Raw genomic sequence first — 27,407 nt, forward strand, 5'->3', positions numbered from 1 at the left:
TTTTCGGCCAATCCTGGACCTCAAATTGCTCAATCGCCAAGTAAAGATTTTCCACTTAAGAATGGAGTTTCTTCGGTCGGTGATAGCCTCAATGGAACACAAGGAATTTCTCTGTTCTGTGGCCATACGGGATGCCTACCTTCACATCCCTGTGTGTTTGCAACATCAGAAATACCTTCGTTTTGCGATTCAGGAAGACCACTACCAGTTCACGGCTCTTCCCTTCGGTCTGGCCTCCACTCCCCGGGTTTTCCCGAAGGTAATGGCGACAGTCATGGCCATCCTCCGCTCCAGGGGGATCCTCATCATCCCTTATCTGGACGACCTTTTGATCAAGGGATCGTCCCGGCAAGACTGTCTTCAGAGTCTTCAGATAGTCCTAGACACTCTTTGCCGTCTTGGGCGGATAATCAACAAAGGAAAGTCCATTTTGATCCCCACACAGCTCCTGACCTTCCTAGGCATGGAATTCGACACAAATCTAGCCCGTGTGTTTCTTCCAAAGGAGAGATTTTCAGCTCTTTCCAAAGGGATCCGACTTCTCAAGCGGCCAACCCCCATTCCCCTTCGGTCCGGCATGAAGGTTCTGAGGAAGATGGTAGCTTCCATGGAAGCGGTGCCCTTTGCACAATTTCATCTTCGTCCCCTCCAGTTGGCTCTTCTTTCGGCCTGGGACAAGACCTCGCTGTCCTTGGACCGTCCCATTCTCCTTCCCCTCAGAGTGAAACAATCCCTGACTTGGTGGGCAAGGCCAGAGTCGGTCCTTTCTTCCGCTTCAATGGCAAGTCATCACCACCGATGCCAGCCTTCTAGGGTGGGGAGCGGTGTGCCATCTAAAAACTTCTCAAGGCCGGTGGAACCCACAGGAGGCTCTTCTCCCCATCAATCTTCTGGAGATCAGAGCAATCTTCCTGGCTCTTCTTCACTGGCAGCCTCTCTTCCTCGGCAAGCCGGTCCGCATTCAGTCGGACAGCGCCACGGCTGTGGCATACATAAACCACCAGGGGACCACGCGCAGCAAGCAAGTAATGGCGGAAGTAGCCAAGATACTGCGCTGGGCAGAACGTCACGTTCCTGCGATCTCCACCGTTCACACTCCAGGGGTGGAAAATTGGGCGGCCTACTTTAAGTCGTCAAGGTCTAGCATCAGGCGAATGGGCCCTTCACTCCTCAGTCTTCCATCAGATATGCCAGCGCTGGGACACCCCAGATGTCGATCTCATGGCATCTCGGATGAACCACAAAGTTCCGCAGTTCGTAGCCAGGTCCAGGGACCCTCTAGCCGTCTCTTGCGACGCCCTGATAATTCCGTGGTCCCAGTTCCGACTTCCTTATCTATTTCCGCCTCTTGCCTTGATCCCTCGAGTGGTCAAAAAGATAAAATCGGAAGGCGTACCAGTGATTCTGGTGGCCCCAGACTGGCCAAGACGCCCTTGGTACGCGGAGCTGGTGAACATGCTCGCGGACATTCCCTGGAGGCTTCCAGACCGTCTGGATCTTCTCTCGCAAGGCCCCCTTTACCACGAGAATTCTCAGTCTCTGAATTTAACGGCATGGCCATTGAGGCCGCGATCCGGAGAGAATCAGGCTTGTCTGACCAGGTGATTCAGACTATGATCAAAGCCAGAAAACCGGCCTCTTCCCGCATTTACCATAGGTGCTGGAAGACCTTTTTTCCGTTGGTGCGACAGTAAAAAAAAAAAAAAAAAAAAAGTCTTTCCTATGTCCTTTTCCATTCCATCTATTCTGGGGTTCCTCCAGTCTGGTTTACATGTGGGTCTGTCCCTCAGTACCCTCAAGGGCCAGGTCTCCGCCCTGTCTGTCCTCTCCCAAAGAGAGCTGGCGGCCTTACCGCAGGTTAAGACTTTTCTCCAAGGGGTCGCCGATGTGGCTCCTCCGCATTATTCGCCGATAGATCCGTGGGATCTCAATCTCGTCCTTAGCGCTCTCCAAAAGGCGCCGTTCGAGCCTATCCAGGACATTCCTTTATCCTTTCTCTCGTGGAAGGTAACTTTCTTGATTGCCATTACATCCATCAGAAGAGTTTCTGAATTGGCGGCCTTGTCATGCCGTTCCCCGTACCTGATTCTCCATCAGGATAAGGTAATTCTCAGACTCGTTCCTTCCTTTCTCCCAAAGGTCGTATCCTCTTTCCACATCAATGAGGATATCGTTCTTACATCTTTTTGCCCGGCTCCGTCTCACCCTATTGAGAAGTCCCTTCACAAACCTAGATGTAGTCAGAGCCTTGCGTGCTTATCTCGCCAGGACTGCTTCTTTTCGTCAATCCGATTCCTTGCTAGTCTTCTATGAAGGTCGCCGGAAAGGGTTCCGGCGTCCAAATCCACGATAGCTTGCTGGATTCGTTCTACCATTCTGGAAGCGTACCGACTTCAGGAAAAGCGGCACCCTCCGGGAGTGAGAGCCCTCTCTACCCGGGCTATGGCAGCTTCGGGGGCTGTGCGTCACCAGGCTTCGGCTTTACAGATTTGCAGGGCCGCGACCTGGTCGTCCTTTCTCACTTTTGCGAGGTTCTACAGGGTTCATACCCAGGCCTCGTCTGATGCAGTTGTTGGTAGGAAGGTTCTGCAGGCGGCGGTGGCTCACCGGCCGACCTAAGCCTTTCCGGTTCTTTCGTTCCTTTTTGCTGTTCCCGCCCTTGGGACTGCTTTGGAACGTCCCATGGTAATCTGTGTCCCCCAATAAGGCGATAAAGAAAGATGGATTTTTGGTTCTTACCGTAAAATCTCTTTCTTGGAGCCTTCATTGGGGGACACAGCACCCCCCCTGTTTAAGTTGTACCGTGTTGGGCTTTGAGCTCCTTGTTGGGTTGGTACATATGTTTAAAGTTCCGTGGCTTCTCCTACTGCTTTCTCACCAACTGAGGTACTTGGTATCTGTCGGTGGGTGTATACTGCCGGGGAGGAGCCAATTTTCTTGTTTTTGCATAGTGTCAGCCTCCTAGCAGCAGCAGCATACACCCATGGTAATCTGTGTCCCCCAATGAAGGCTCCAAGAAAGAGATTTTACGCTAAGAACCAAAAATCCATCTTTTCTGCATAGTGTCAGCCTTCTAGTGGCAGCAGCATACACCCATGGTTCCTGTGTCCCCCAATGAAGGCTCAGAGAAACAGATTTTACGGTAAGCAACTAAAAATCCTGTTTTTTGGTGTCCCCGACATTGCTTTAAAATGCAATATCGGGATCTTTTGATCGTCCATCTGCACCAAAATGGCATCCATAAAAATGTCAACTCGGCGCACAAAAAAATAAACCCTCACCTGGCCCCGAATCACAAAAAATGGAGACGCTACAGGTCTCTGAAAATGGCGCAATTTTTATTTATTTTTTTTAACAAAGTTTGGTATTTTTTTTCACCACTTAGTTAAAAAAGAACATACATGTTTGGTGTCTGTGTACTCATAATGACCTGGAGAATCATAATGTCAGGTCAGTTTTAACATTTGGTGAACATAGTAAAAAAGCAAAACAAAAAACAAGTGTGGGATTGTACTTTTTTTTGCAATTTCACTGCACTTGGAATTTTTTTCCCGTTTTCCAGTACAAGATATGTTAGAACCAATGGTGTCGTTCAAAAGTACAACTCGTACTGCAAAAAACAAGCCCTCACATGGCCATATTGATGGAAAAATAAAAAAGTTATGTCTCTGTGAAGAAGGGGAGCAAATGCGAACATACCTCCAGGCATGAATGGGTTAAGCACAAATTGCTGCACAGACAAAGAAAACGGGGGGGGGGGGGGGGGGAAGGGGGTAAACGAGACGGAGGACATTTTGACTTCCCTGTGTCTAATAAAGCCCCTTTTATCCAAGGGCTGTCTAGTGATATTCTCTTGTTATATGCTGTGAATGCTCAAACTGACACACCACTCACTGACAGTAATGTAGTCTGTGGATATATGAAAAAAAAAATTAAGTCCCCCTTATGGGACTAAATGAAAAAAACAATAAAAAGGCTTGTCTTACAAAAGAAAAAAACATCAAATAGTTATGGTGTCTTTAAAAAAAATGATATACAAATATAGGGATGAAAAAGTTTTGAACACGTCAGCAAATCAATTCTAAAGGTGCTCTTGACATGAAATTCTCACCAGATGTTGGTAACAACCCGTAACAACCCGTCCAATCCACACAGTCAAAGAAATCAAACCACAGATGTGATGAGAAATGACACAGGGAGAAAGTATTAAACACATGAAGAAAGAGAGGTGCAAAAAGCCATGGAAAATCCTGACACCAGCTAAAGTCAGTAATTAGAAAGCAATCATGACACTTAATGAAAAATATCGGAAGGTTCAACTGATGGTGTATAAAAAAAAAAAGCGTCTCATTACCAAGGTGCCACACAAGAAACATCTCATGATGGGTAATGGGTGAGTTGTCTCAAGACCTTTTAGAACCCTATTGTTGAAAAACATACTGATGGCATTGACTACAGAAGAATTTCTAAACTACTGAAGGTTCCAGTGAGCACTGTTGGGGTCATAATCCAGAAGTGGAAAGAATATCATTTCCCTATAAACCCGCCATAACCAGGTGCTCCCTGCAAGATTTTAGACGAGGAGAAAAGAATTATCAGAAGAGTTGTCCAAGAGCCAAAGACAATCTGCGGAGAGATACAGAAAGACCTGGAATCAGCAGGTACAATGGTTTCAAAGAAAACAATCAGTAATGCACAGAACCTCCATGGCATGTATGCACGCTCACCACACAACATCCATGGCCTGGATGCACGCTCACCACACAGGTCTCCATTGCTGAACAAATATCTTGATCAAGAGCGTTTACAGTTTGCTCAACAACATTAAGACAAGCCTGTGAAATACTGGGAGAATATAGTCTGGTCAGATGACACCAAAGCAAACTCTTTGGAGGCCATAATACCATGTTTGGAGGCCAAAAAGCACTATATCACCCCAAAAACATCATACCAACAGTGAAGTTCGGAGGTGGGAACATCTTGGTGTGGGGCTGATTTCTTTATCGCTTCACTGGGGGACACAGATTACCATGGGTGTATGCTGCTGCCGCTAGGAGGCTGACACTATGCAAAAAAAAGAAACTTAGCTCCTCCCCGGCAGTATACACCCACCGACAGGCACCAACTACATCAGTTTGTGCTTAGTGTCTGCAGGAGGCGGACCGGGATCTCCCAGATCCGCATTTAACAATTCCTTTTTTCTCTTTTAGGTTTTGTGTGTGTGTATTAATCTTTTCCCATTTATTTTTCAGATTAAACTCTGGGAAACGGGGTAAATGTTCACCCTGCTTTCCCATATCACGCGGCTGAGCGAGCAATGTGGTGTTATCCACATCGCAACTCTGAGGACCGCGGGCAGGACCTTTTCCCTATCACCCTCGGGTGCTACGGGCTGACTACAGGTGGCGGGTCCTAGCCGATTCCCCTCCTCACCCCTCTCACGGGACAGGGCTCAGAGGAAAACGGAGGTCACTGGCGGTGACTCTCCCCTGCTGGCAAAGGGTTGGCGCCGTCTTCTGCACTATTCCGACATAGTGCGGGGCAGAGGACCTTCATTACCAGCGCCCCCCCCTCATCGCGGGCCCCTGTGGTCATCCTCTTATGGGAGCATGTGGACGCCAGGTAAGCAGCCTGAAGGCTACCATCAGTCCCATGCTCGCCCCACATAGAAGTCAGTGAGGTTTGTGCCGCTGATAGCAGACATTGACTCCATTTGAATTTCCCGCCCATTCGTTTGCAGGCGTGTGCTTCTCAGCTCCCCCACGCCAGGTGCTCTTCTCTAAAGCAGCAGTCAGCGGGTCCCCTACCTCTTACCTCCCTCACCGCTGCGGTGTCACGGGCATCGGGTTCATCGCTTCAGGATCAGGGACTCCGGGGGCAGAAACCGGCGCATCCCGTTTTTACTTTCACTTTCGCTCCGGTTCACGCCCTCTGCAGAGCGCGTGCTTTGTTGGCGCCTTTTATTAGCCCATCACAGGGCTACCTTCTGTTCATAGATCCTCAGCCTCCTTCCTGCTTTCCTCCTCAGAAGACTACCTTAGGTCAGACAATGATTCTCAATCGGGATCTGACTCAGAGGCAGACAATGTGTCTAAAACACAGGACATGATAGATAGTCTCATATCGGCTATTTTCCAGACGCTCAAAATAAAACATAAGGCTCCCCTTCAGGACGGCTCTGTCCCCTTTAAACGAGCGAAACCTCCCTCCCGAACCTTTCCTAATCACAAAGAGTTCGAGACTACTTTAACAAAACACTGGGAACACCCTGAGAAGCGTTTCTCAGGCCGCAGGTACTTAGAGATCCTGTATCCATTTGATGCGGACCTTCTTACAAAATGGACTAAAGCCCCCGTAGTGGACCCACCAGTTTCCCGTCTCTCTCCTCTAAGACGGTTCTATCCCTTCCGGACGGGGCATCCCTGAAAGATCCAACAGACAGGCAAATAGAATCGCTGGCTAAATCAATTTTTGAAGCATCCGGCGCCTCGCTCTGCCCCATTTTCGCTTCTGCCTGGGTGGCGAAAGTCATTTCAGCTTGAGCAAAAATTCCTCGCAGGGGTATCCTATTGTCTGCCCCTCGGGACGAGCTGGCAGATCTAGCAGACCAAATTAATCATGCGGGTAAATACCTTTTTGTCCACCTCCTTAGACGCGGCTGGGTGTGTAGCAAGAGCAACATAGTACATAGCTATATGCCGTATCCTTTGGTTGAAGTCATGGAGTGCGGACACCACCTCCAAGAAGTCGCTCACCAACCTGGCATTTCACGGCTCTAGACTCTTTGGCTCCAAGTTGGACCAGATAATTTCCGATGCCACTGGTGGTAAAAGTACCTCCCTTCCTCAGTCTCGGCCTAGACGTTTTTTCAACAGAAAGGCTCCTCGACCGTTTAGGTCCTTTCGCCCCTTCTCTTCCGCAGAAAGATCATCCCAGCAGGACCGGCCCTCTGCCTCCAGAGATCGCAGAAAACCATCGTATAAACCCGCTCCCCGCTGGAAATCAAGAGGCCAACCCTCCAGGTCCTCAGGCTCCCGCTCCGGTAGATTCTCCTCAAAGTGACAGGTCACCCCCACCTGGAATTTCTTCCAGGGTGGGAGGCAGGCTCTCTTCTTTCATGGACGCATGGTTGTCCGTGGTCGACGACGCTTGGGTCAGGGAAATCATCATATCCGGATACAAGATCCAATTTTTTCTCCCCCAAACAGTCGCTTCTATCTTTCTCGACCCCCAAGACAGCCGTCCCAGACCCCAGGGTTCCTTCAGGCCGTCTCCTCCCTTCTTTCCGCCGGAGTTATCGTTCCCGTTCCTTCAAACAAATGGTTTTCAGGGTTTTACTCGAATCTCTTCGTAGTCCCAAAAAAAAAGACGGTTCCCTTCGCCCAGTCTTGGATCTCAAGTTGCTCAATCACCACGTGAGGATCCTCCACTTCAAGATAGTCCCTGCGCTCGGTGATAGCCTCGATGGAACCCGGAGAGTTCCTCTGCTCTGTGGACATACAGGATGCCTATCTTCACATCTCTGTTTGTTTGCAACATCAGAGATATCTCTGCTTTCCGACTCAAGAAAATCACTATCAGTTCACGGCCCTCCCCTTCGGCCTAACCTCCGCTCCCCGTGTCTTTACGAAGGTGATAGCAACAGTCATGGCCATTCATCGCTCCAGGGGGATTCTCATTATTCCTTATCTGGACGATCTGCTGATCAAGGGCTCGTCCCGTCAGGACTGTCTCCAAAGTCTTCAGATAACTCTGGATACTCTCGCCCGTCTCGGATGGATAGTCAACAAAGAGAAGTCCATCCTGCACCCTACTCAGCGTCTGACCTTTTTGGGCATGGAATTCGACATGAATCTAGCCCAAGTGTTTCTTCCGAGGGAAACATTTTCAGCCCTTTGCAAGGGGATCCGATCCCTGAAACGGTCAAGGCCCATTCCCCTTCGGTCTTGCATGAGGCTCCTGGGGAAGATGATAGCTTCCATGGAAGCAGTGCCTTTCGCACAATTTCACACTCCTCCGCTCCAGCTGTCCCTCCTTTCGGCCTGGGACAAGACTTCGGTTTCTCTGGACCGTCCCATACTCCTTCCTCTCAGAGGAAGGCAATCTCTGACTTGGTGGACAATACCGGCGTCCGTTCTACAGGGAAGGTCCTTTCTCCCGCCTCAGTGGAATTCATCACCACCGACGCCAGTCTTCTAGGATGGGGGGAGGTTTTCCATCGGAAGACGTCCCAAGGGTGCTGGAACGCCCAGGAGACTCTTCTTCCCATCAACCTTCTGGAAATCAGAGCGATCTTCCTTGCCCTCCTCTGCTGGCAGCCTCTCCTCGTAGGCAAACCAGTCCGCATTCAATCGGACAACGCCACGGCCGTGGCGTACATAAACCACCAGGGCGGTACTCACAGCAGGCAGGTAATGTCAGAAGTGGCAAAGATACTGCGTTGGGCAGAGCGTTACGTTCCAGCGATCTCCGCCGTTCACATTCCAGGGGTAGAAAACTGGGCAGCCGACTTCCTAAGTCGCCAGGGCCTGGCGTCAGGTGAATGGTCCCTTCACCCCACAGTCTTCAACCAGATATGCCAGCGTTGGGGAACCTCGGACGTCAATCTCATGGCATCTCAGATGAACCACAAAGTTCCTCGCTTCGTAGCCAGGTCCAGGGACCCTCTAGCCGTTGGTTGCGACGCCCTGGTAATTCCGTGGTCCCAGTTCCAATTTCCTTACCTGTTTCCTCCCCTTGCCCTGATCCCAAGGGTGGTCAAGAAAATAAAATCAGAAGGCATCCCAGTAATTCTGGTGGCTCCGGACTGGCCAAGACGACCTTGGTACGCGGAGCTGGTGAACATGCTCGCGGACGTCCCCTGGAGGCTTCCAGACCATCCAGATCTTCTCTCTCAAGGTCCCCTTTACCACCAGAATTCTCGGTCTCTCAGTTTAACGGCATGGCCGTTGAGGCCACGATTCTAAGGCAATCAGGTTTTTCCAACCAGGTCATTCAGACCATGATCAGAGCTAGAAAACCAGCCTCCTCCCGCATTTACCATAGGTACTGGAAGGCTTTTTTCCGTTGGTGCGACGATAGCAATGTTTTTCCATTGTCGTTCTCCATTCCATCCATACTTGGCTTCCTCCAGTCCGGCTTAGATGCGGGCCTGTCCCTCAGTACCCTCAAAGGCCAGGCATCGGCTCTGTCGATTCTTTTCCAAAGAGATCTGGCCCCATTACCGCAAGTTAAGACCTTTCTCCAGGGGGTCGCCCACGTGGCTCCTCCTCATCAATCTCCGATAGATCCGTGGGACCTCAATCTCGTTCTTGTTACTCTCCAGAAGGCGCCGTTCGAGCCTATCCAGGACATTCCTCTTTCCCTTCTCTCATGGAAGGTAACTTTCCTGATCGCCATTACATCCATTAGGAGAGTGTCTGAGCTGACGGCTTTATCCTGTCGTTCCCCGTACTTAATCCTCCATCAGGATAAGGTCGTTCTCAGGCCAGTTCCATCTTTCCTTCCAAAAGTGGTATCTCCTTTCCACATTAATGAGGATATCGTCCTCCCCTCTTTTTGCCCTGCGCCTGTTCACTCGCTGGAGAAGTCGCTCCACAAACTGGATGTAGTGAGAGCCTTGCGAGTTTCTTGCCAGGACCGCTTTTCTTCGTCAATCCGATTCCCTGCTTGTCATCTCTGAAGGTCACTGGAAAGGGCTTCCCGCATCCAAATCCACATTCGCTCGCTGGATTCGTTCTACCATTCTGGAAGCCTACCGACTTCAGGAGAAACGGCTCCCTCCGGGAGTGAGAGCCCACTCCACCCGGGCTGTAGGGGCTTCGTGGGCTGTGTGACACCAGGCTTCGGCCTTACAACTTTGCAGAGCTGCGACCTGGTTGTCTTTGCACACCTTTGCAAGGTTCTACAGGGTTCATACCCAGGCCTCGTCTGATGCAGCTTTTGGTAGGAAGGTTCTGCAGGCGGCGGTAGCATGTCGACCGACCTAAGCCCTTCCTTCTTTAGTTCCTTTGTTGCTGTCCCCACCCTCGGGACTGCTTTGGAACGTCCCATGGTAATCTGTGTCCCCCAATGAAGCGATAAAGAAAGAGGGATTTTTGGGTTCTTACCGTAAAATCTCTTTCTTGGAGCCTTCATTGGGGGACACAGCACCCTCCCTGTTTAAGTTGTACCGTGTTGGGTTTTCAAGTCCCTTGTTGGGTTGTTACATATTTTGAGAGTTTTTGGTTGCTTCTCCTACTGCTTTCTCACCAACTGAGGTACTTGGTGCCTGTATACTGCCGGGGAGGAGCTAAGTTTCTTTTTTTGCATAGTGTCAGCCTCCTAGCGGCAGCAGCATACACCCATGGTAATCTGTGTCCCCCAATGAAGGCTCCAAGAAAGAGATTTTACGGTAAGAACCCATAAATCCCTCTTTTCAGTATACGACACTGGCAAACTGCATATGATTGAAAGAAGGATCAATGGATAAATGTAGAGAGACATTCTTAATAAAAAATCTGCTGCCATCTACCAGTATTTTGAAGATGAAAGAAGAGTGGACATTTCAGCAATACAATGATCCCAAACACACAGCCAAGGAAACTCTCAATTGGTTTAAGAGAAATACAATAAAGCTGCTAGAATGGCCGAGTCAATCACCTGAATCCAATAGAAATTTTATGGAAGGAACCTAAAGCTCAGAGATCATAGAAGGAGCCCGTGGGGACCTTCAGGATATAAAGAGTGTTTGTGTGGAAGAATGGGCCAAAATCACAGCTGAGCAATACCTGCGACTAGTTTCTCCATACAGGAGGTGACTTGAAGCTTCATCACCAAAGGCTTTTGTACGAAGTAATAAATTTCAGTAAGCGTGGTCCATACTTTTTCCTCGTGTCAGGCTGGTTTCACACTTGCGTTTTTTTTCGCGGGATTTTAGCGCTAAAAAACGCATGCGTTTTTTTTTCCTATACTTTGCATGGGATGCGCTTATGTGCGCATACACACGCGTTTATGCGTTTTTGCGCGCATGCGTTTTTTTGCGGTATGAGCTCGGGCGCACAAAATGCATCCTGTTGCATTTTTTGGGCGTCCGACTTGCCTCAAAAAAATGCATGCGAGCGCAATGCGTTTTTTTACAGCAAGACACCCATTATAAGTCTATGGGTGCGCATATGTGCGCATTGGCATGCTTATGTATGCGTTTTTTTGCACATGCGTTTTTTTTGTTAACCATGGAATTTAGGGGTTTGGGTTAGAGTTAGGGTTAGTTAAGGGGGTTTAGGGTCAGGGTCAGGGTTAGGGTTAGTTAGGGTTTAGGGTTTGGGTTAGGGTTAAGTATGGTAGGGTTAGGGTCAGGGATAGGGTCAGGGATAGGGTCAGGGATAGGGTCAGGGTTAGGGTCAGGGTTAGGGTTAAGTATAGTTTGGTTAAGGGTTAGGGTCAGGGTTAGGGTTAGTAAAGTCATGGTTTGGGTTAGTGTGAGGGGCCACCTAATGTTTGGAAAAAACGCAAACGCGGTAAAAACGCACTAAAAACGCTGCGTTTTTTTCATGCATGCTCCTAAAAATGCTTGAAAAAAACGCAGCAGTTGTATGCTTTTGTATGCGTTTTTTCAATGCGTTTTTTTGCGGGAAAAACGCGCTGCAAAAAAAAAGCAAGTGTGAAATTAGCGTCATTTCTCATTATTGCACATCATTTATTGACATCTATAGTGTAATTTCTTTTCCTGTGTGGATTGGGAGGGTTGTTACCTATATCTGGTGAGAATTTCATGTCAATTTCATGTTCACTAGAACAGGGGTCCCTATTATCTATGGGACAGATGGAGAGAGGAAAAACCTGACCTGAGAAGGGAGTAACGTGGGGGTGGGAAAGGGGCTCTTGTTCTAGTCATTGGTGGGGTCCCACCCCTTTAATCTAAGTTAAATAAATAGCATAAAATTGTTGATTGTGTGATGTGGGCCTGGTGGCGGTCAGACGCTTTCTCTCTAATGCTCTGACCGTCCGTCTTCTCTTTCCCGTAGCTTTTGAGGCCAGCAGAAGGAAAGCCATTCTGTGTAGGAAGGAATATGAGCAGGTGAAGCAGAGGAGATATGAGCTATTTAGCCAGTGTTTTGAGCATGTTTCTGTAGCTATCGATGAGATCTACAAGAAGCTCTGCAGAAATACCAGCGCTCAGGTTTGCGTCATTTACCGCATTCAGTTTCTCATAGAGTATAATAACTAAGCGTAAAATCGGCCTCACTGAGTGCTCAGATTCCCCTGAGGATCCCGACATCCGGCAGACTGTAGACTGCTATACCCTACAGCCAGGAAGGGAGAGCGAGGCCTCGGGGGCATGTGAGCGCAGTCAGCAGGACGCAGGCGCCACGTAATGCAACTGAAGGCGGTGCTATAACGTCCCCCTCAGGCACATATATCCGCTTGTGTCCTGCTGACAGTGAGAACTGTGACCACGTTATATTCTCAGAATAGAATGACATTGTATTCATTGCTAAGAATCCCCCCAAGATCTGATCATTTACATGTGTTATAATGTATGTGCTTTCCATTAAAGGGGTACTCTTATAAATAATGACAGGTGGGGTCCGACTTTTACGACCCAGAAAATTAGGAGGTGCATCAGTAATGTAGTTTTGGGTACATTAGCGGGGTTCAAATATTGGTGATCTATACTTAGGAAATCAGACCACCACGGATCAACTGTCGGAGAGGGGCAACTACACGGTATATGGAGCTCTCTGTACATCTGATAACGGCTAGTCAGTAGGGGTCCTTGATCTGGATGTCAGACCCCCCCCCCACAGATCCTTTCCTAAGATTCGATCATCAATATTTAACAACCCCTTTAAAGTGAATGGGGCTGACTGCATCTCTTAGAAAGGGGAAAACCAAGAAGGGGACCAGCGCTGTGTCCTTTTCCATTTCTGTGGCTCCCATCAGTCATAAAGTGATGACATGTCATGATCAAGGTGACCCTTCTCCCCTGGCATCCATTGGCCATATCTGGTTAGTGTCATGGCTCTTAAATACGTGAAGCCATGTTAGCTGTTAAAGGGGCTTTCTAGGAGTTTGGCATTAAAGGTGCATCCCTACGACAGGCTGTCAATATCAGATCAGTGGGGGACAGGCCTCTGGAGCTGTGTAATACCAAGCACGGCCACTAGTAATTGTATGGCGGCTGTATCTGGTAAGACACGATCCGTTCAAACAGCTGATCTGTAGGGGACCCGAGGGTCGGACCCCCTACTGATCTGATAGCACCTTTGTAAATCATACTTTGTGACGTAGCTGTGGGTTAACAGTATAGCGATGGAGCTAATTGTGATTTCTCAACAAAACGGGAATGGTACGGCACGTGGAACGGACGCCGCCCAATTGCTTCTTATTGCCGAGTGTTAAAGTCCTGCGTTTTATGCATTTAGGCCTTTCTGAGTCCTGAAAATCCAGAAGAACCTTACCTGGATGGCATTGGGTACAACTGCGTGGCCCCAGGAAAGCGCTTCATGCCGATGGACAACTTGTCTGGAGGGGAGAAAGCTGTGGCCGCCCTCGCCCTGGTGTTCGCCATTCACAGGTAAAACTGTGCAGATGAACCATCCCAACAAGCAGGGAACTAAGAAACCCATCAGCAAATATCAGTTTTTTTCTTCCCAGAGCCATAACCTTTTTATTTTTCCATCAATGTGGCCGTATGAGGGCTGGTTTTTTGAATGACACCATTGATTTTACCAAATAATGTACTGCAAAATTGGAAAAAAAATTCCAAATGCGGTTAAATTGCAAAAAAAAATGCAATTCCACAATTGTTTTTTTTATTTTTTTATTTACAATAGCTGAAGAGCCCGGCGCTGCCCGGGCATAGTAACTGTTATAGCAAATTATAATTATCCTCCATCCCATAGTCCCGTGCCCATATACCCATCATACATATCCATGATCCCATAGGCCCGTGCCCATATACCCATCATACATATCCTCCATCCCATAGTCGAGTGCCCATATACCCATCATACATATCCGCCATCCCATAGTCCCGTGCCCATATACCCATCATACATATCCTCCATCCCATAGTCGAGTGCCCATATACCCATCACACATCCTCCATCCCATAGCCCAGTGCCCATATATATACCCATCACACATCCTCCATCCCATAGTCAACCATTATAACATCATAATAAGCGGCGGGGCTTGCAACCTATGATGACATCAGCGTCGCCATGGCAACCATTGACATAATGAGGGGCGGGGTTTGATACACTTTTTCCCCATTATGTAGATAGGGGCTAAATTGTTTGGTGAATTGGAACGCGCAGGGTTAAAATTTCGCCTCACAACATAGCCTATGACGCTCTCGGGGTCCAGACGTGTGACTGTGCCAAATTTTGTGGCTGTAGCTGCGACGGTGCGGATGCCAATCCCAGACATACACACACACACATACACACACTTGAGCTTTATATATTAGATGTTCACTATATGGTAAAACTGACCTGGTAATATGATTCTCCTTGTCATTACGAGTTCGCACACGCCAAATCTGTATATAGGTTCTATATTCAAGTGGTGAAAAAAAATCCAAAATTTATATGAAAAAGATGGATTTTTGGTTCTTACCGTAAAATCTCTTTCTTGGAGCCTTCATTGGGGGACACAGAATACCATGGGTGTATGCTGCTGCTGCTAGGAGGCTGACACTATGCAAAAACAAGAAAATTAGCTCCTCCCCGGCAGTATACACCCACCGACAGGTACCAAGCACCTCAGTTGGTGAAAAAGCAGTAGGAGAAGCAACGAGAAAAAACTCGAACCATATGTACCAACCCAACAAGGGACTCTAAGACCCAACACGGTACAACTGAAACAGGGAGGGTGCTGTGTCCCCCAATGAAGGCTCCAAGAAAGAGATTTTACGGTAAGAACCAAAAATCCATCTTTCTTTATCGCCTTATTGGGGGACACAGAATACCATGGGACGTCCCAAAGCAGTCCCAAGGGTGGGAACAGCAATAAGGAACGAAAGTAACTGAAAGGCTTAGGTCGGCCGGTGAGCCACCGCCGCCTGCAGAACCTTCCTACCAACCACAGCATCAGACGAGGCCTGGGTATGAACCCTGTAGAACCTCGTGAAGGTGTGCAAAGATGACCAGGTTGCAGCCTTGCAAATTTGCATGGCCGAGGCCTGGTGACGAGCAGCCCACGAAGCCGCCACAGCCCGGGTGGAATGAGCTCTTACTCCCGGAGGGGGCCGCTTTTCCTGAAGACGATACGCTTCTAGAATGGTAGAACGAATCCAGCGAGCGATCGTGGATTTGGAAGCCGGAAGGCCCTTCTGGCGACCTTCAGAGATGACCAGCAAGGAATCGGACAGATGAAAGGAAGAGGTCCTGGCAAGATAGACACGCAGGGCTCTAACTACGTCCAGTTTGTGGAGAGACTTCTCAAGAGGATGAGATGGAGCCGGACAAAAGGAAGGAAGGACGATATCCTCATTGATATGGAAAGCGGAAACCACCTTCGGAAGAAAGGAAGGAACGGGCCTGAGAACGGCTTTGTCCTGATGGAGAATGAGGTAAGGGGAACGACATGACAAGGCCGCCAATTCAGAAACTCTTCTGATGGATGAAATGGCGATCAAAAAGGTGACCTTCCAAGAGAGAAGGGACAAAGGAATGTCCTGGAGAGGCTCGAACGGCGCCTTCTGGAGCGCGCTAAGGACGAGGTTGAGATCCCACGGGTCTATTGGCGAATGATGAGGAGAAGCCACGTGGGAAACCCCTTGTAGAAAGGTCTTGACCTGTGGTAGAGAAGCTAGCTCTCTTTGGAAGAGGATAGAGAGAGCGGAAACCTGGCCCTTGAGTGTACTGAGGGACAGACCCGCGTCTAACCCAGCCTGAAGAAACCCCAGGATAGACGGGATAGAAAAAGACATTGGGAAGACTCTGTTATCCCACCAATGGAAAAAAGCCTTCCAGTACCTATAGTAAATGCGGGAAGAGGCTGGTTTCCTGGCTCTGATCATAGTTTGAATAACATGACTGGACAGACCTGATTCCTTCAGAATTGCGGTCTCAACGGCCATGCCGTCAAACTCAGAGACTGAGAATTCTCGTGGTAAAGGGGGCCTTGCGAGAGAAGATCTGGACGGTCTGGAAGCCTCCAGGGAACGTCCGCGAGCATGTTGACCAGTTCCGCGTACCAAGGCCGTCTTGGCCAATCTGGAGCGACTAGAATCACTGGTACGCCTTCCGATTTTATCTTTTTGACCACCCGAGGGATCAATGCCAGAGGCGGAAACAGATACGGAAGTTGAAACTGGGACCACGGAGTCACCAGTGCGTCGCATGCGACGGCTAGAGGGTCCCTGGACCTGGCTACGAACTGCGGCACCTTGTGGTTCATCCGAGATGCCATGAGATCGACATCCGGGGTGCCCCAACGGTCGCATGTCTGAGAGAAAACCGCGGGGTGCAGGGACCATTCGCCTGACGCTAGGCCCTGGCGACTCAGAAAGTCGGCTGCCCAATTTTCCACCCCTGGAATATGGACGGCGGAGATTGTCGGAACGTAACGTTCTGCCCAGCGTATTATCTTGGCCACTTCTGACATTACTTGTTTGCTGCGCGTGCCCCCCTGATGGTTGATGTACGCCACGGCCGTGGCGTTGTCCGACTGAATCCGGACCGGCTTGCCGGAGAGGAGGGGTTGCCAATGAAGAAGGGCCAGGAAAATAGCCCTGATCTCCAAAAGATTGATTGGGAGGAGAGATTCCTGTGGCTTCCAGCGGCCTTGGGCCGCTTTCTGATGGAACACGGCTCCCCATCCTAGAAGGCTCGCATCTGTGGTGATGATTTGCCACTGAGGCGGAAGGAATGACCTCCCTTGGAGAACTGACGCTGGCCGTAGCCACCAAGTGAGAGACTGCCTCACTCTGAGAGGAAGCCGAATAGGACGGTCCAAGGACATCGTGGTCTTGTCCCAGGCTGAAAGCAGAGACAGCTGGAGGGGGCGAAGATGAAACTGTGCAAAGGGCACTGCTTCCATGGAGGCCACCATCTTCCCTAGGACCTTCATGCAGAACCGAATGGGAATGGGAGCAGGCCTCTTGAGAGTTCTGATGCCCTTGGACAGAGATGTAAATTTTTCCTTTGGAAGAAAAACATGGGCTAGCTCCGTGTCGAATTCCATACCCAGAAAGGTCAGACGCTGGGTGGGGATCAGAATGGACTTCTCCTTGTTGACCAGCCAACCTAGGCGGCTGAGAGTGTCCAGGGTTATCTGAAGGCTCCGGAGACAGTCCTGGCGAGACGAACCCTTGATCAAAAGATCGTCCAGATAAGGGATGATGAGGATCCCTCTGGAGCGAAGGATGGCCATGACGGTCGCCATCACCTTCGTGAAAACCCGGGGCGCTGAAGCCAGGCCGAAAGGAAGAGCTGTGAACTGAAAGTGGCGTCCCTGAAACGCAAATCGAAGATACTTCTGGTGTTGCACACAAATTGGAATGTGCAGATAGGCATCCAGAATGTCCACCGAGCAGAGAAATTCCCTGGGCTCCATGGAAGCAATCACCGACCGAAGAGACTCCATTTTGAAATGAAGAATCTTCACGTGGCGATTGAGCAATTTGAGGTCCAGAATAGGACGAAGAGAGCCGTCTTTCTTCGGGACCACAAAGAGATTGGAGTAGAACCCGGAAAACCGTTCGTCTGAGGGAACGGGAACAATGACTCCGGCGGAAAGAAGGGAGGAAATGGCCTGCAGAAAACCCGGAATCTGGGTCCGCTGTCGCAGAGGCCGAGACCGGAAAAACCGTCTGTTCGGGAGTGAAGCAAATTCGATTTTGTAACCGGACGCGACGAGTTCTCTGACCCAAGCGTCGTCGACAACGGACAGCCAAGCATCCGCGAAAAAGGAAAGTCTGCCTCCCACCCTGGAAGAAATTCCAGGTGGGGGTGACCCGTCACTTAGACGAAAATCTGCCGGAACTGGCTCCTGCAGACCTGGAATATTGACCTCTAGATCTCCAGCGAGGAGCGGGTTTGTAGGAAGGTTTCCTCTGATCCCGCTCCCTGGTGGCAGGCGGCCGATCCTGTTGAGTGGCTCTCTCCGTGGCAGAGAAGGGACGAAAGGGCCTGAACGGTCGAAACCCCCTTCTGTTGAAAGGACATTTTGGTCGAGACTGGGGAAGCGAAGTACTTTTACCTCCAGTGGCATCGGCAATTATCTGATCCAGCTTTGCTCCAAAGAGCCTAGAGCCATGGAATGGCAGATTGGTAAGCGACTTTTTCGAAGTAGTGTCCGCATTCCATGACTTTAGCCAAAGGACTCGGCGTACAGCTACTATGTTGCTGTTAGCCCTTGCTACGCAGCCGGCCGCGTCCAAGGAGGCAGCCAAAAGGTATTTTCCCGCCTGGTTAATCTGATCTGCAAGATCTGCCAACTCGTCTTGAGGAGCTGACGCTAAGATGCCTCTGCGAAGAATTTTTGCCCAAGCGGAAATGACCTTCGCCAACCAGGCGGTTGCGAAAATAGGACAGAGAGAGGCGCCAGATGCCTCAAAGATAGACTTAGCCAGAGATTCAATCTGCCTGTCAGTAGGATCTTTGAGCGATGCCCCGTCTGGCAGAGAGAGCACCGTTTTTGAGGCTATCCGGGAAACTGGAGGATCTACCTCGGGAGCCTTGGACCACTTTGAGAGCAGTTCTGCGTCAAAGGGGTACAGAACGTCCAAGTACTTGCGGCCTGAGAAACGTTGCTCAAGGCGCTCCCAGTGTTTGGGTAAGGTAGTGTCGAAATCGTCGTGATTGGGAAAGGTTCGAGACGGAGGTCTGGCTCGTCTAAGGAGAACAGAGCTTTCCTGAGTTGGAGCCTCATCCTGTTTAAGTTTTAGTGTTTGGAAGATAGCTGCAATAAGACTATCGACCATGTCCCGCGTTTTAGAAACGCTGTTCCCCTCTGAGCTAGCCTCCGAATGAGAATCCTCGCCTGATTGAAGATTGTCATCCGAGGAAGGAGAAGGAGGCCTGGGCGCAGAAGGGCCCTGCGAGCCCGAAGACGAAGTGGACAGAGCCCGCTTCTTAGAAGTCCTTCCCTGTCTGTCTCTCTGAAGGTCGCGGTCAGGTGCGGACGACTCACCCCGAGAGGTGGTCGGAGCAGAGGTGGCTGAGGATAGCTGAGGTAATCGTTCTAAGACCTGGACCAGCGACTGCGATACTTTTGTCAAGTCAGAAACAGACTGTGACATTGTAACGGCCCACTCCGGGGGGGAGAGAGGAGGGAAGAGCGCCCTCCGCCCTGGACTCTGTGCGTTCCTGAGATGCTGACATATTTGAAGGACTGCAGGGGGGGCAGAATGGGGACGACTGACCCGATGCCCACTTCTTTTTACAGCGCGCACAGGCGTAATAGGTAGCGGTGGGCCTGAAGCAGAGATCCCCTGAAGGGTTGGGCATAAGTAAACTGCACTGATTGGCTGCAGATATTAGGGAATAACTGCCGAGGGGAGCTAATCCCTGTCCCAGAGCCGAGCCTACCGAGATTCTGTGAGCAGCAGAAGAAAAACGCCGAAGTGTCTCCCAAGCAGCGCAGGAAAGAGTGGTTCAGGCATCAGGAAACGCTGTGCTGGGAGATGGGGGCGGAGCTTAGTGGCCGCGCCGTGAATGGTTAATAGCGCCTGGGGAGGGCATGGCAGAAGAGGGGGCTGGCATCCAAGAGAGAAAGAAGCCCTGTGATGGGCTAGAAAGGGCGCGCTGAAAAGAGCGCGCTCAGGAAGGGAGGAGGGAGAGCAGAGGAATTCCCCGCACTGAGGGGAAAGTGAAAGTGCCTCCCACCGTGACGGCGCCGCAGCCCCAAGCCCGACATACCGTGCTAAGGATGATCTGACAGGGTCCTGACGCTGCGGTGAGTGAGGGGATCCCCGTAGACTCCCTGGCTAGAGCAGGGAAAGTGAAGGAAGGCAAGCGCTGAGCGCGCGACAGGCAGAAAAGGGCGGGAGATTCAAACTTGTGGAACTGCAAAACCAGGTCCCTTCTTCTCCCATGTCACTGGAGCTTATGCGGGGCCGGAGGGAACGTACAGGCACTTACCTGACGTCCCAGAAGAGGATGACCACAGGGGCCCACGGAGAAACGGCAGGCCGCTGGGAGGGGAAGGAGTCCTCTGTACCCGCATCCTGCAGAAGACGGCTTGAAACATCTGCGATCGCCGTCTTCCTCTCAGCCCTGTCCCGAGAAAGGGGTGAGGAGGGGGATTCGGCAAGGACCAGCCACCTGTCCGTAACCCTTGTCACCAGAAGGTGATAGGGAAAAGTCCTGCCTGCGGTACTGAGAGTTGCGATGTGGGTGACACCACACTGCTCGCTCAGCCGCATGATATAGGAAATCAGGGTGATAAATATACCCTGTTTCCCGATGGAAAAGAACCTAAAAGAGAAAAGACGGAAAAATTAAAAAGTTCAAACTAAACCTGAAAGGAAAATTGGATTAAAAACAGCGGATCTGGGGAGATCCCGGTCCGCCTCCTACAGACACTAAGCACAAACTGGGGTGCTTGGTACCTGTCGGTGGGTGTATACTGCCGGGGAGGAGCTAATTTTCTTGTTTTTGCATAGTGTCAGCCTCCTAGCAGCAGCAGCATACACCCATGGTATTCTGTGTCCCCCAATAAGGCGATAAAGAAAAGGTTTTGCTTGTGTCGCCATTTTCCGAGACCCATAACGCTTTTATTTTTCAAGATCTGGGGCTGGGTGCGGGCTTATTTTTTGCGCACCGAGCTGAGGTTTTTATTAATACCATTTTGGTGTAAATACCGTATGATGTATTGATCGCCCGTTATTGCATTTTATTATGACATTGCGGCAACAAAAAAAACGTTATTCTGGCATTTTTTGATTATATATTTTTTTTTTTTCTCGTTACGCCGTTTACCGATCCGGTTAATTTATTTTAGATTTTGATAGATTTAATTTTTTTGAATGCAGCGATACCAGATATTTCTTTTTAATTGCTTTATTTTCAGTAGGGGAAAAAGGGGGTGATTGAACTTTATTTTTTTTTTTTTTTTTTCATATTTTTAAAACTATTTTTTTGGGGGGACTTGAAGCTGCGATCATCCGATCACCTATGCTACAATATAAGCAATACTACAGCCCTGCTATGTGTAGCAGAAATCACGATCTATGAATGCCGGCTACGGGCCAGTGTTCACAGGAGTATCGAAATGACATGAACGGGGCTCTTCTGCAGACCCCCAGCTGTCATGAGAACCCATCGGCTCCTCGCAATCATGTGACAGGGGCACCGATGCGCAGCCGAAATGATGGTCTTTTGGAGGGAGCTTGTTAAATCCTGCTGTCAGAGATTAACAGCAGAATTTAAATGGTTAGCAGCCATATCAAAGACATGTGACGTAAATATATGTCGTGAAGGGGTTAACCTGAAGAAAGATCGGTGCTAAACACCGGCAAGATGTCTTCGAGATTTATCAGCTCAGATCCCTAAAATTAATTACATGACAAATCAGACCCCCCAAATTTAAAGAGACTCCAAACAAGCCCCTCACTTATTTAGACCCCTAGCAAACCCCTAAAAGTTTTTCTGTTCCTTGCTGTGCCTTTAAAATGAATCAAATCTTAAACTAGACCCCTAAAATATTTTCAGACCCCAGATTAGGACCTCTGTCCCTTACTGTGATGGCCTCACAATGTATTACCTCTTTACATGCAGAGGATTTGGAGCTCTGTGTAAGAAAACCACTGCTCTGCTACATATATATTGGGGGGCGGGGGAGACAATGAGCGTTGATATTCTCCTTTCCGCTTTCAGCTTCCGCCCTGCACCGTTTTTCGTTTTAGACGAGGTGGATGCGGCTTTAGACAACAGCAACATCGGCAAGGTGCGTGACCGGACATCACAGCAGGTTGGTCAGACCGACCATGAGCTGCACTCCCCCCTTATGGTTTATCTGACACTGCGCCATCCCTTTTGAAGTGGCTGTGCCTGGTACTGCAGTCAAGCTAATGGTACTAATCTGCAATTCCAGGCACGGTCACAGGTTCATCCACGGGGGAATCCTCCCAACACGTATTATACCTGTAACGTTACCGACTCTGCTACATCTGCCTGCAGGTTACTCATTACATTAGGGAGCAGTCCAGGGAGCAGTTCCAGATCGTGGTGATTTCCCTAAAAGAGGAGTTTTATTCTAAGGCGGATGCATTAATTGGAGTGTGCACCGTGGTAAGAAAGGAATATTTATACAGAATATGTTGTTTTTTTTTATAATTTGACTCTTTTTTTGATGCTTTGTCACAGCTGCTGCAGAACCTCAAAATATACATAACCACAGTGTTCCCTTTGATAGATTTTTCCTCTGTGTGACTTCGAACTTCCAGCTGATCTGTATTATGGGTTTTTTTCTCTCTTCTCAGCAAAAAGAATTATCCAGCCAGGTGCTCACTCTGGATCTCACCAAGTTCGTAGACGATGAGGAGGAGGACTCTGAGCAGGGATCATAAGACGGGAAGCTCCTCTCCTGGCCGGCCAGTTTTCTGCTGCGCATTTCCGAAGCTTTGGGACGAATTATCCCACACTGGTTTTTTATTGTTTCGTTATAAGGAATAGTTCTGCGTTTTTTTTTCCCTATATTTTTTTTTTTTTTTTTTGTTTTCATTTCTCTTGAGCAGAATGAGCAGATCATATGTTATCGTTTGTGAAAAAAATAATCAACTCTTTTCTGTTTCGTAGAGCACGAGACTTTTCCTCTAATAGTTGTTTTTCATGAACAGAGTCAGAGCTTTTGCTTTCCATAATGATAAAATGTTGTTAATCTCCGGCAGCCACTAGAGGGAGCTCTCAGTGTACCGTATTGAGTTCAATAGGAGCTTCATCTGCAGGGAGCTCCCTCTGGTGGCAGACTGAAAGAATGTTTCTGTATGAAAGGGAAGCAGCGGATTTGGCGTTCTGTCACAGTAGTTGTATGTGACATTTGTTTTCTTGTTTTTTTTTCTGTAAGGATGAAATGTAACTGTTAAAGGGGTTTGGAAGTAAATGAAAAAAAACCAATGCTGCTTTCTTCCAAATTTGTCCGCCATAATCCCTTTAAGAAATCCTAAAATAAAATTTAAAAAAGTTTGCATCCAACTCAAAAAAGAGAAATAAACATATTTGTTACTGCTGCATCCGTTAAAGTCTGATCTAGCAAAGTAAAAAATTATTTCAACTCCTACTGTAAATATGAAGAAAAACGGATATATTACAGGGTTGAGAAAATGGTAATACGAGCCAACATTTTAAGAAATGTTCTAAGCTACTAAAATAATTATGGATGCCAGATACAAAGCACTGGCTGTATGCAGGTCTTAAGGGTACGTGCACACGCTGTGGAATGCTCTGCGGATTTGGCCGTGCGGATTTTGTAAAATCCGCAGGTAAATCTGCAGGTCAAAAGACCTGTGGATTAGCCTGTGGTTTATCATCTCTACAATGGAGGAGATGGTAAACCGCAGCGGAATCCGCAGAAAGAATTGACATGTCAATTCTTTCTGCGGTTTAGAAACCGCAGCAAATCCGCGCGGAAAAATCTGCACTGCGGTTTTTGATATCCATAGGATATTATGGTACTGTACACCGCAGCAGTTGCAGCGGCCAAATCCACTGCGGATCCGCAGCGTGTGCACACACCCTAAAGGGGAAGTGTTCACTATTTTTTTGCCAAGACCCCCCCCCCCCCCGGCCGTCGTCTGAAAAAGCTTGTGCATCTTTCTAGAAATAGTCTGGTACGGAAATGTCGTAAAAAGCCATGTACAAGGAACGTACAGGAGCCTGGGGCTGAGTTTATTACCTTTTCCCCCTAGAATTAACCGCTGACCTCCAGTCAAGTCTATTTCTCTTTAATTACTCTTCTCTCACCTTCCCTCTGTCAGTTCTTCCTGGCAACCAATCAAGCTGCAGTGTGTAAGGGTCCTGTTTCACATGGCGACGCACCAGCGATGCTGACAACGATACGACCTGTTAAGGATCACTGGTGCGTCGCTTAATGGTCAATAGTAAGTTGCCAAACGGGCAGATCTCTTCAACGAAGCAACAGCGATCCGGCGATCCATATATAACGACCTCGGCGGTCGTTGGTACCTTGTCACACAGCAGCTATTCTGAACGATTCCAGCCTGCGTCCCTGAGTTCTTCGTCAAAAACGAGGTAGCTCGTCGGCGTCAAACACAGCGATGGATGCTGGCCAGCGGGACGCAGACGATGAAAAAATGGCGCAGGACATTCGAGCACGATCAGTGATATTCAGCGGGGGAACCGGTCGCCGCTATGTGTCACATGTAGCGAGATCGCTGTTGCGTCACAAAATCGGTGATGCTTTAGTGATCTTGCTCTGTGAGATGGGGCCTTAAGCCTGGGTACCATCTTTTGTTATACCTAGATCTTCTGGTTATAACAAGTCGTCTCCTATACTCGGGTTACATATCTACTATATCGGTGGGGCTCTGATAACCTGACCACTGATACCCCCACCGTTCTTGGGGGAATCTTATGTCTCTTCTTACACGGAGCAGAAGCAGGTTAAAAGATCCCCCATTTTCAGGTCCTGGCATTGTGCCAATTACCAGTATAGCCACTGCAATAAATCTTACCCAATTTTACAAAGATCATTAGGGGTAAATTTTTGCAGGGTTGCATCTCCCACCCCTGATACATTGTTAGTCCAGCAGAGACTGGTAGCGTACCTTGTTATTGGGGCGTATCAGTACCTTGCACCTCTTCAGCGCCATGCGGGGGGGTGTGTTACTGGTTCTCGCTGTCCTAATAGGACCCCAATATTGTGGCTCTGCACCCACCACATATGCTGATACCCAATACGAGAACAGATACATAAGTCACGTACCAAAACAAAAGAAATGCAAGAATCTGACCCAAAAACCAGTCTGGCTGCATTCCTAATGCGCTATGTTTACCAAGATACCTATGCCACAGAGATCAGACATCCTCCCCTCAGTGGGGGTCATGTGTCACACAGTGTTGAAATAAATTGTATGTAACGGTCGGAAAGTTTATCAAGATTTAATCAATTGCTTGTCACTATCCCCACACCCTTAAGGCTATGTGCACACGTTGTGGATTTTGATGCAGTTCCGCAGCGGTTTTGGATGTGCGGAGTTGCCTCAAATCCGCGGAGCAGTGTGCACACAATGTTAATGGGAAATGCAAAAATGCTGTGGAAAATTCCGCGCGGAATCGCAGCGTTTTATTTTCGGCAGCATGTCGATTCTTTTTGCGGATCCGCAGCTGCGGTTCATTCCCTCCCTCCCTCTCTCTCTCCTCCAGAAGCACAAGGGAGAAAGTTCACAAACCAAATAAATCCGCATCAATTCCGCAGGAAGCTGCGTTTTCTGCCAAGAAATGCGGATTCTATGCAGAAAATTCCGAAGGCTAATCCACAACTTGTGCACATACCCTAAAGCATTGAAGGGGAACTCCATAATTATGGGGAATATGATTATTTATCATTTTTAGAATCAAGGAGCTGATTGCAGGTCTTAGCCCTGAATATCATCTGCTCGGTTGCAGGAATAAGTAAAAACTTCTATGGCTGCAGCAGACATGGCGATACATCTTCTATATAACCACCATGGGAAAGATTTGGTAATATGTACAGAGCTCTATGATGGTGGTTGCAATATTTTTTCTTAAGCTCGATGGCTTCTTTGCAAGAGGATCACCAAAACATTAAAGGTTTTTTGTTTGTTTTTTTTTTTTTTCAAATGGGCTCATTCTAAAAAGCTAAAAGAAGAAGAGATACTTGTCCTCATTAATTCCCTGATGCTCCTGTTCAAGCATTCACTGTCTTGTAGTTAGGAAATGATCAGTCAGCAAATCACTAGTTAATGAAAAGATCCGCTTCAGGGGTAGAGATCAGTGGGGATTATAGAAGTATCAAAACACGAGCAGCATTCAACCACTGAAAGCAACCATAGCTCCTCCCTACAATGTCTGTGTCTGCCTCTAGCTCCTCCCTAGAATGTCTGCGTCGGCCTCTAGCTCCTCCCTAGAATGTCTGCGTCGGCCTCTAGCTCCTCCCTAGAATGTCTGCGTCGGCCTCTAGTTCCTCCCTAGAATGTCTGCGTCGGCCTCTAGTTCCTCCCTAGAATGTCTGCGTCGGCCTCTAGCTCCTTCCTAGAATGTCTGTATTGGCCTCTAGCTCCTCCCTAGAATGTCTGACTGCCTTTAGCTCCTCCATAGAAAGTCTGTGTCTGCCTATAACGCCACCCTAGAGTGTCTGTGTCCACCTCTAGCGCCTCCCTAGAATGTCTGTCTGTCTCTAGTTCCGCCCTAGAATGTCTGCGTCAGCCTCTAGCTCAGTTTTTTAATTTGTGAGTTGCTCTCCTTCCCGGAGCCATAACTTTTTTTTTTTTTTTTTTGGTTAATATGGCCATGTGAGGGCTTGGATTTTTCAAGGATGAGTTGTACTTTTAAACAACACCATTGGTTTTAACATAGTGTACTGGAAAACAGGGAAAAAAAAAAATTCCAAGTGTGATGAAATTACAGGAAAAGTGCAATTCCACAATTTCTTTTTTCTTTTTTTACCATGTTCACTAAATGCCAAAACTGACCATTATGATTCTCCAGGTCAATACAAGTTCAGACACCAAACATGTCTAGGTTCTCTTTAAGTGGGGGGGAAAAAAAATAAAAAATTCCCAAATTTGCTAAAATTAAAAAAAACACCATTTTCTGAGACCCATAGCATCTCCATTCTGGCGTTAATTTTTTTTTCTTTCTTGTAATGCTGTTTAGCAATCAGGTTTTTTTTATATTGATAGATTGGGCGATTCTGAACATGATGATACCAAATGTGTAGATTTAATTTTTATTTTGAATGGGGCAAAAGGAGGTTTTTTTTTTTTTTTTTTTTCTTAACATGCTTCAATAGAAGCTGCAGCTCTCTGATCACCTCCGCTACACCCAGACGATTCGATCACCTTTATGTAGTAGAAATGCTCACTTACTATAAGCACCGACCACAGGGTGACGCTCATAGCAATCCGGCAATGCCAACCATAGAGGTCTGCTTCACACTTCTGGTTGTCACGCTGACTCAGTGATCTGCGATCATGTAAGGCCTGTTTCACATTTCCGTTTGTTGCCATCAGTCAAAACCCGCCGTTTTGCAAAAAAAAAAAAAAAAACACGGATCCGCCATTTTTTTGGCGGATCCGTTTTTTTCCCCCATTGACTTGCATTAGCGGCGAGTTTTGACGGATGGTCATCCGTTGGATCCGCTTTTTGACGGATCTACCAAAATTTTGGTGTCCGCTGACTTCAGTGGACGGGCAATGAAGCTTTTTTTGGCTGCGTCAAGATAGCGGACAGCAACGGATCCGCCATTCATAATGACGTCGGATCCATTGC

At 48.4% G+C, this 27,407-nt stretch overlaps 1 protein-coding gene across 3 annotated transcripts in view; it reads left to right on the forward strand.

Moving 5' to 3' along the window:
* SMC1B (structural maintenance of chromosomes 1B) overlaps positions 1 to 23,165 on the forward strand; it is an 88,353-nt gene extending 65,188 nt beyond the window's left edge. The window contains exons 21-25 of one of the 3 annotated variants that reach the window (XM_073567663.1): positions 12,006 to 12,160; positions 13,407 to 13,558; positions 21,813 to 21,882; positions 22,116 to 22,226; positions 22,418 to 23,165. In XM_073567663.1, coding sequence (XP_073423764.1) covers positions 12,006 to 12,160; positions 13,407 to 13,558; positions 21,813 to 21,882; positions 22,116 to 22,226; positions 22,418 to 22,504 — 575 coding nt within the window. In that variant the 3' untranslated portion in view covers positions 22,505 to 23,165. Of the gene's footprint in view, positions 1 to 12,005; positions 12,161 to 13,406; positions 13,559 to 21,812; positions 21,883 to 22,115; positions 22,227 to 22,417 lie in introns of those variants that run through there. The other 2 variants (XM_073567664.1, XM_073567665.1) reach the window with 2 other exon arrangements.
* The last annotated feature ends 4,242 nt before the right edge of the window (positions 23,166 to 27,407 follow it).

The sequence above is a fragment of the Dendrobates tinctorius genome, unplaced genomic scaffold (genome assembly GCF_039654945.1).
Source record: "Dendrobates tinctorius isolate UK_male_01 unplaced genomic scaffold, ASM3965494v1 ptg000020l, whole genome shotgun sequence".
Classification (NCBI taxonomy): domain Eukaryota; kingdom Metazoa; phylum Chordata; class Amphibia; order Anura; family Dendrobatidae; genus Dendrobates; species Dendrobates tinctorius.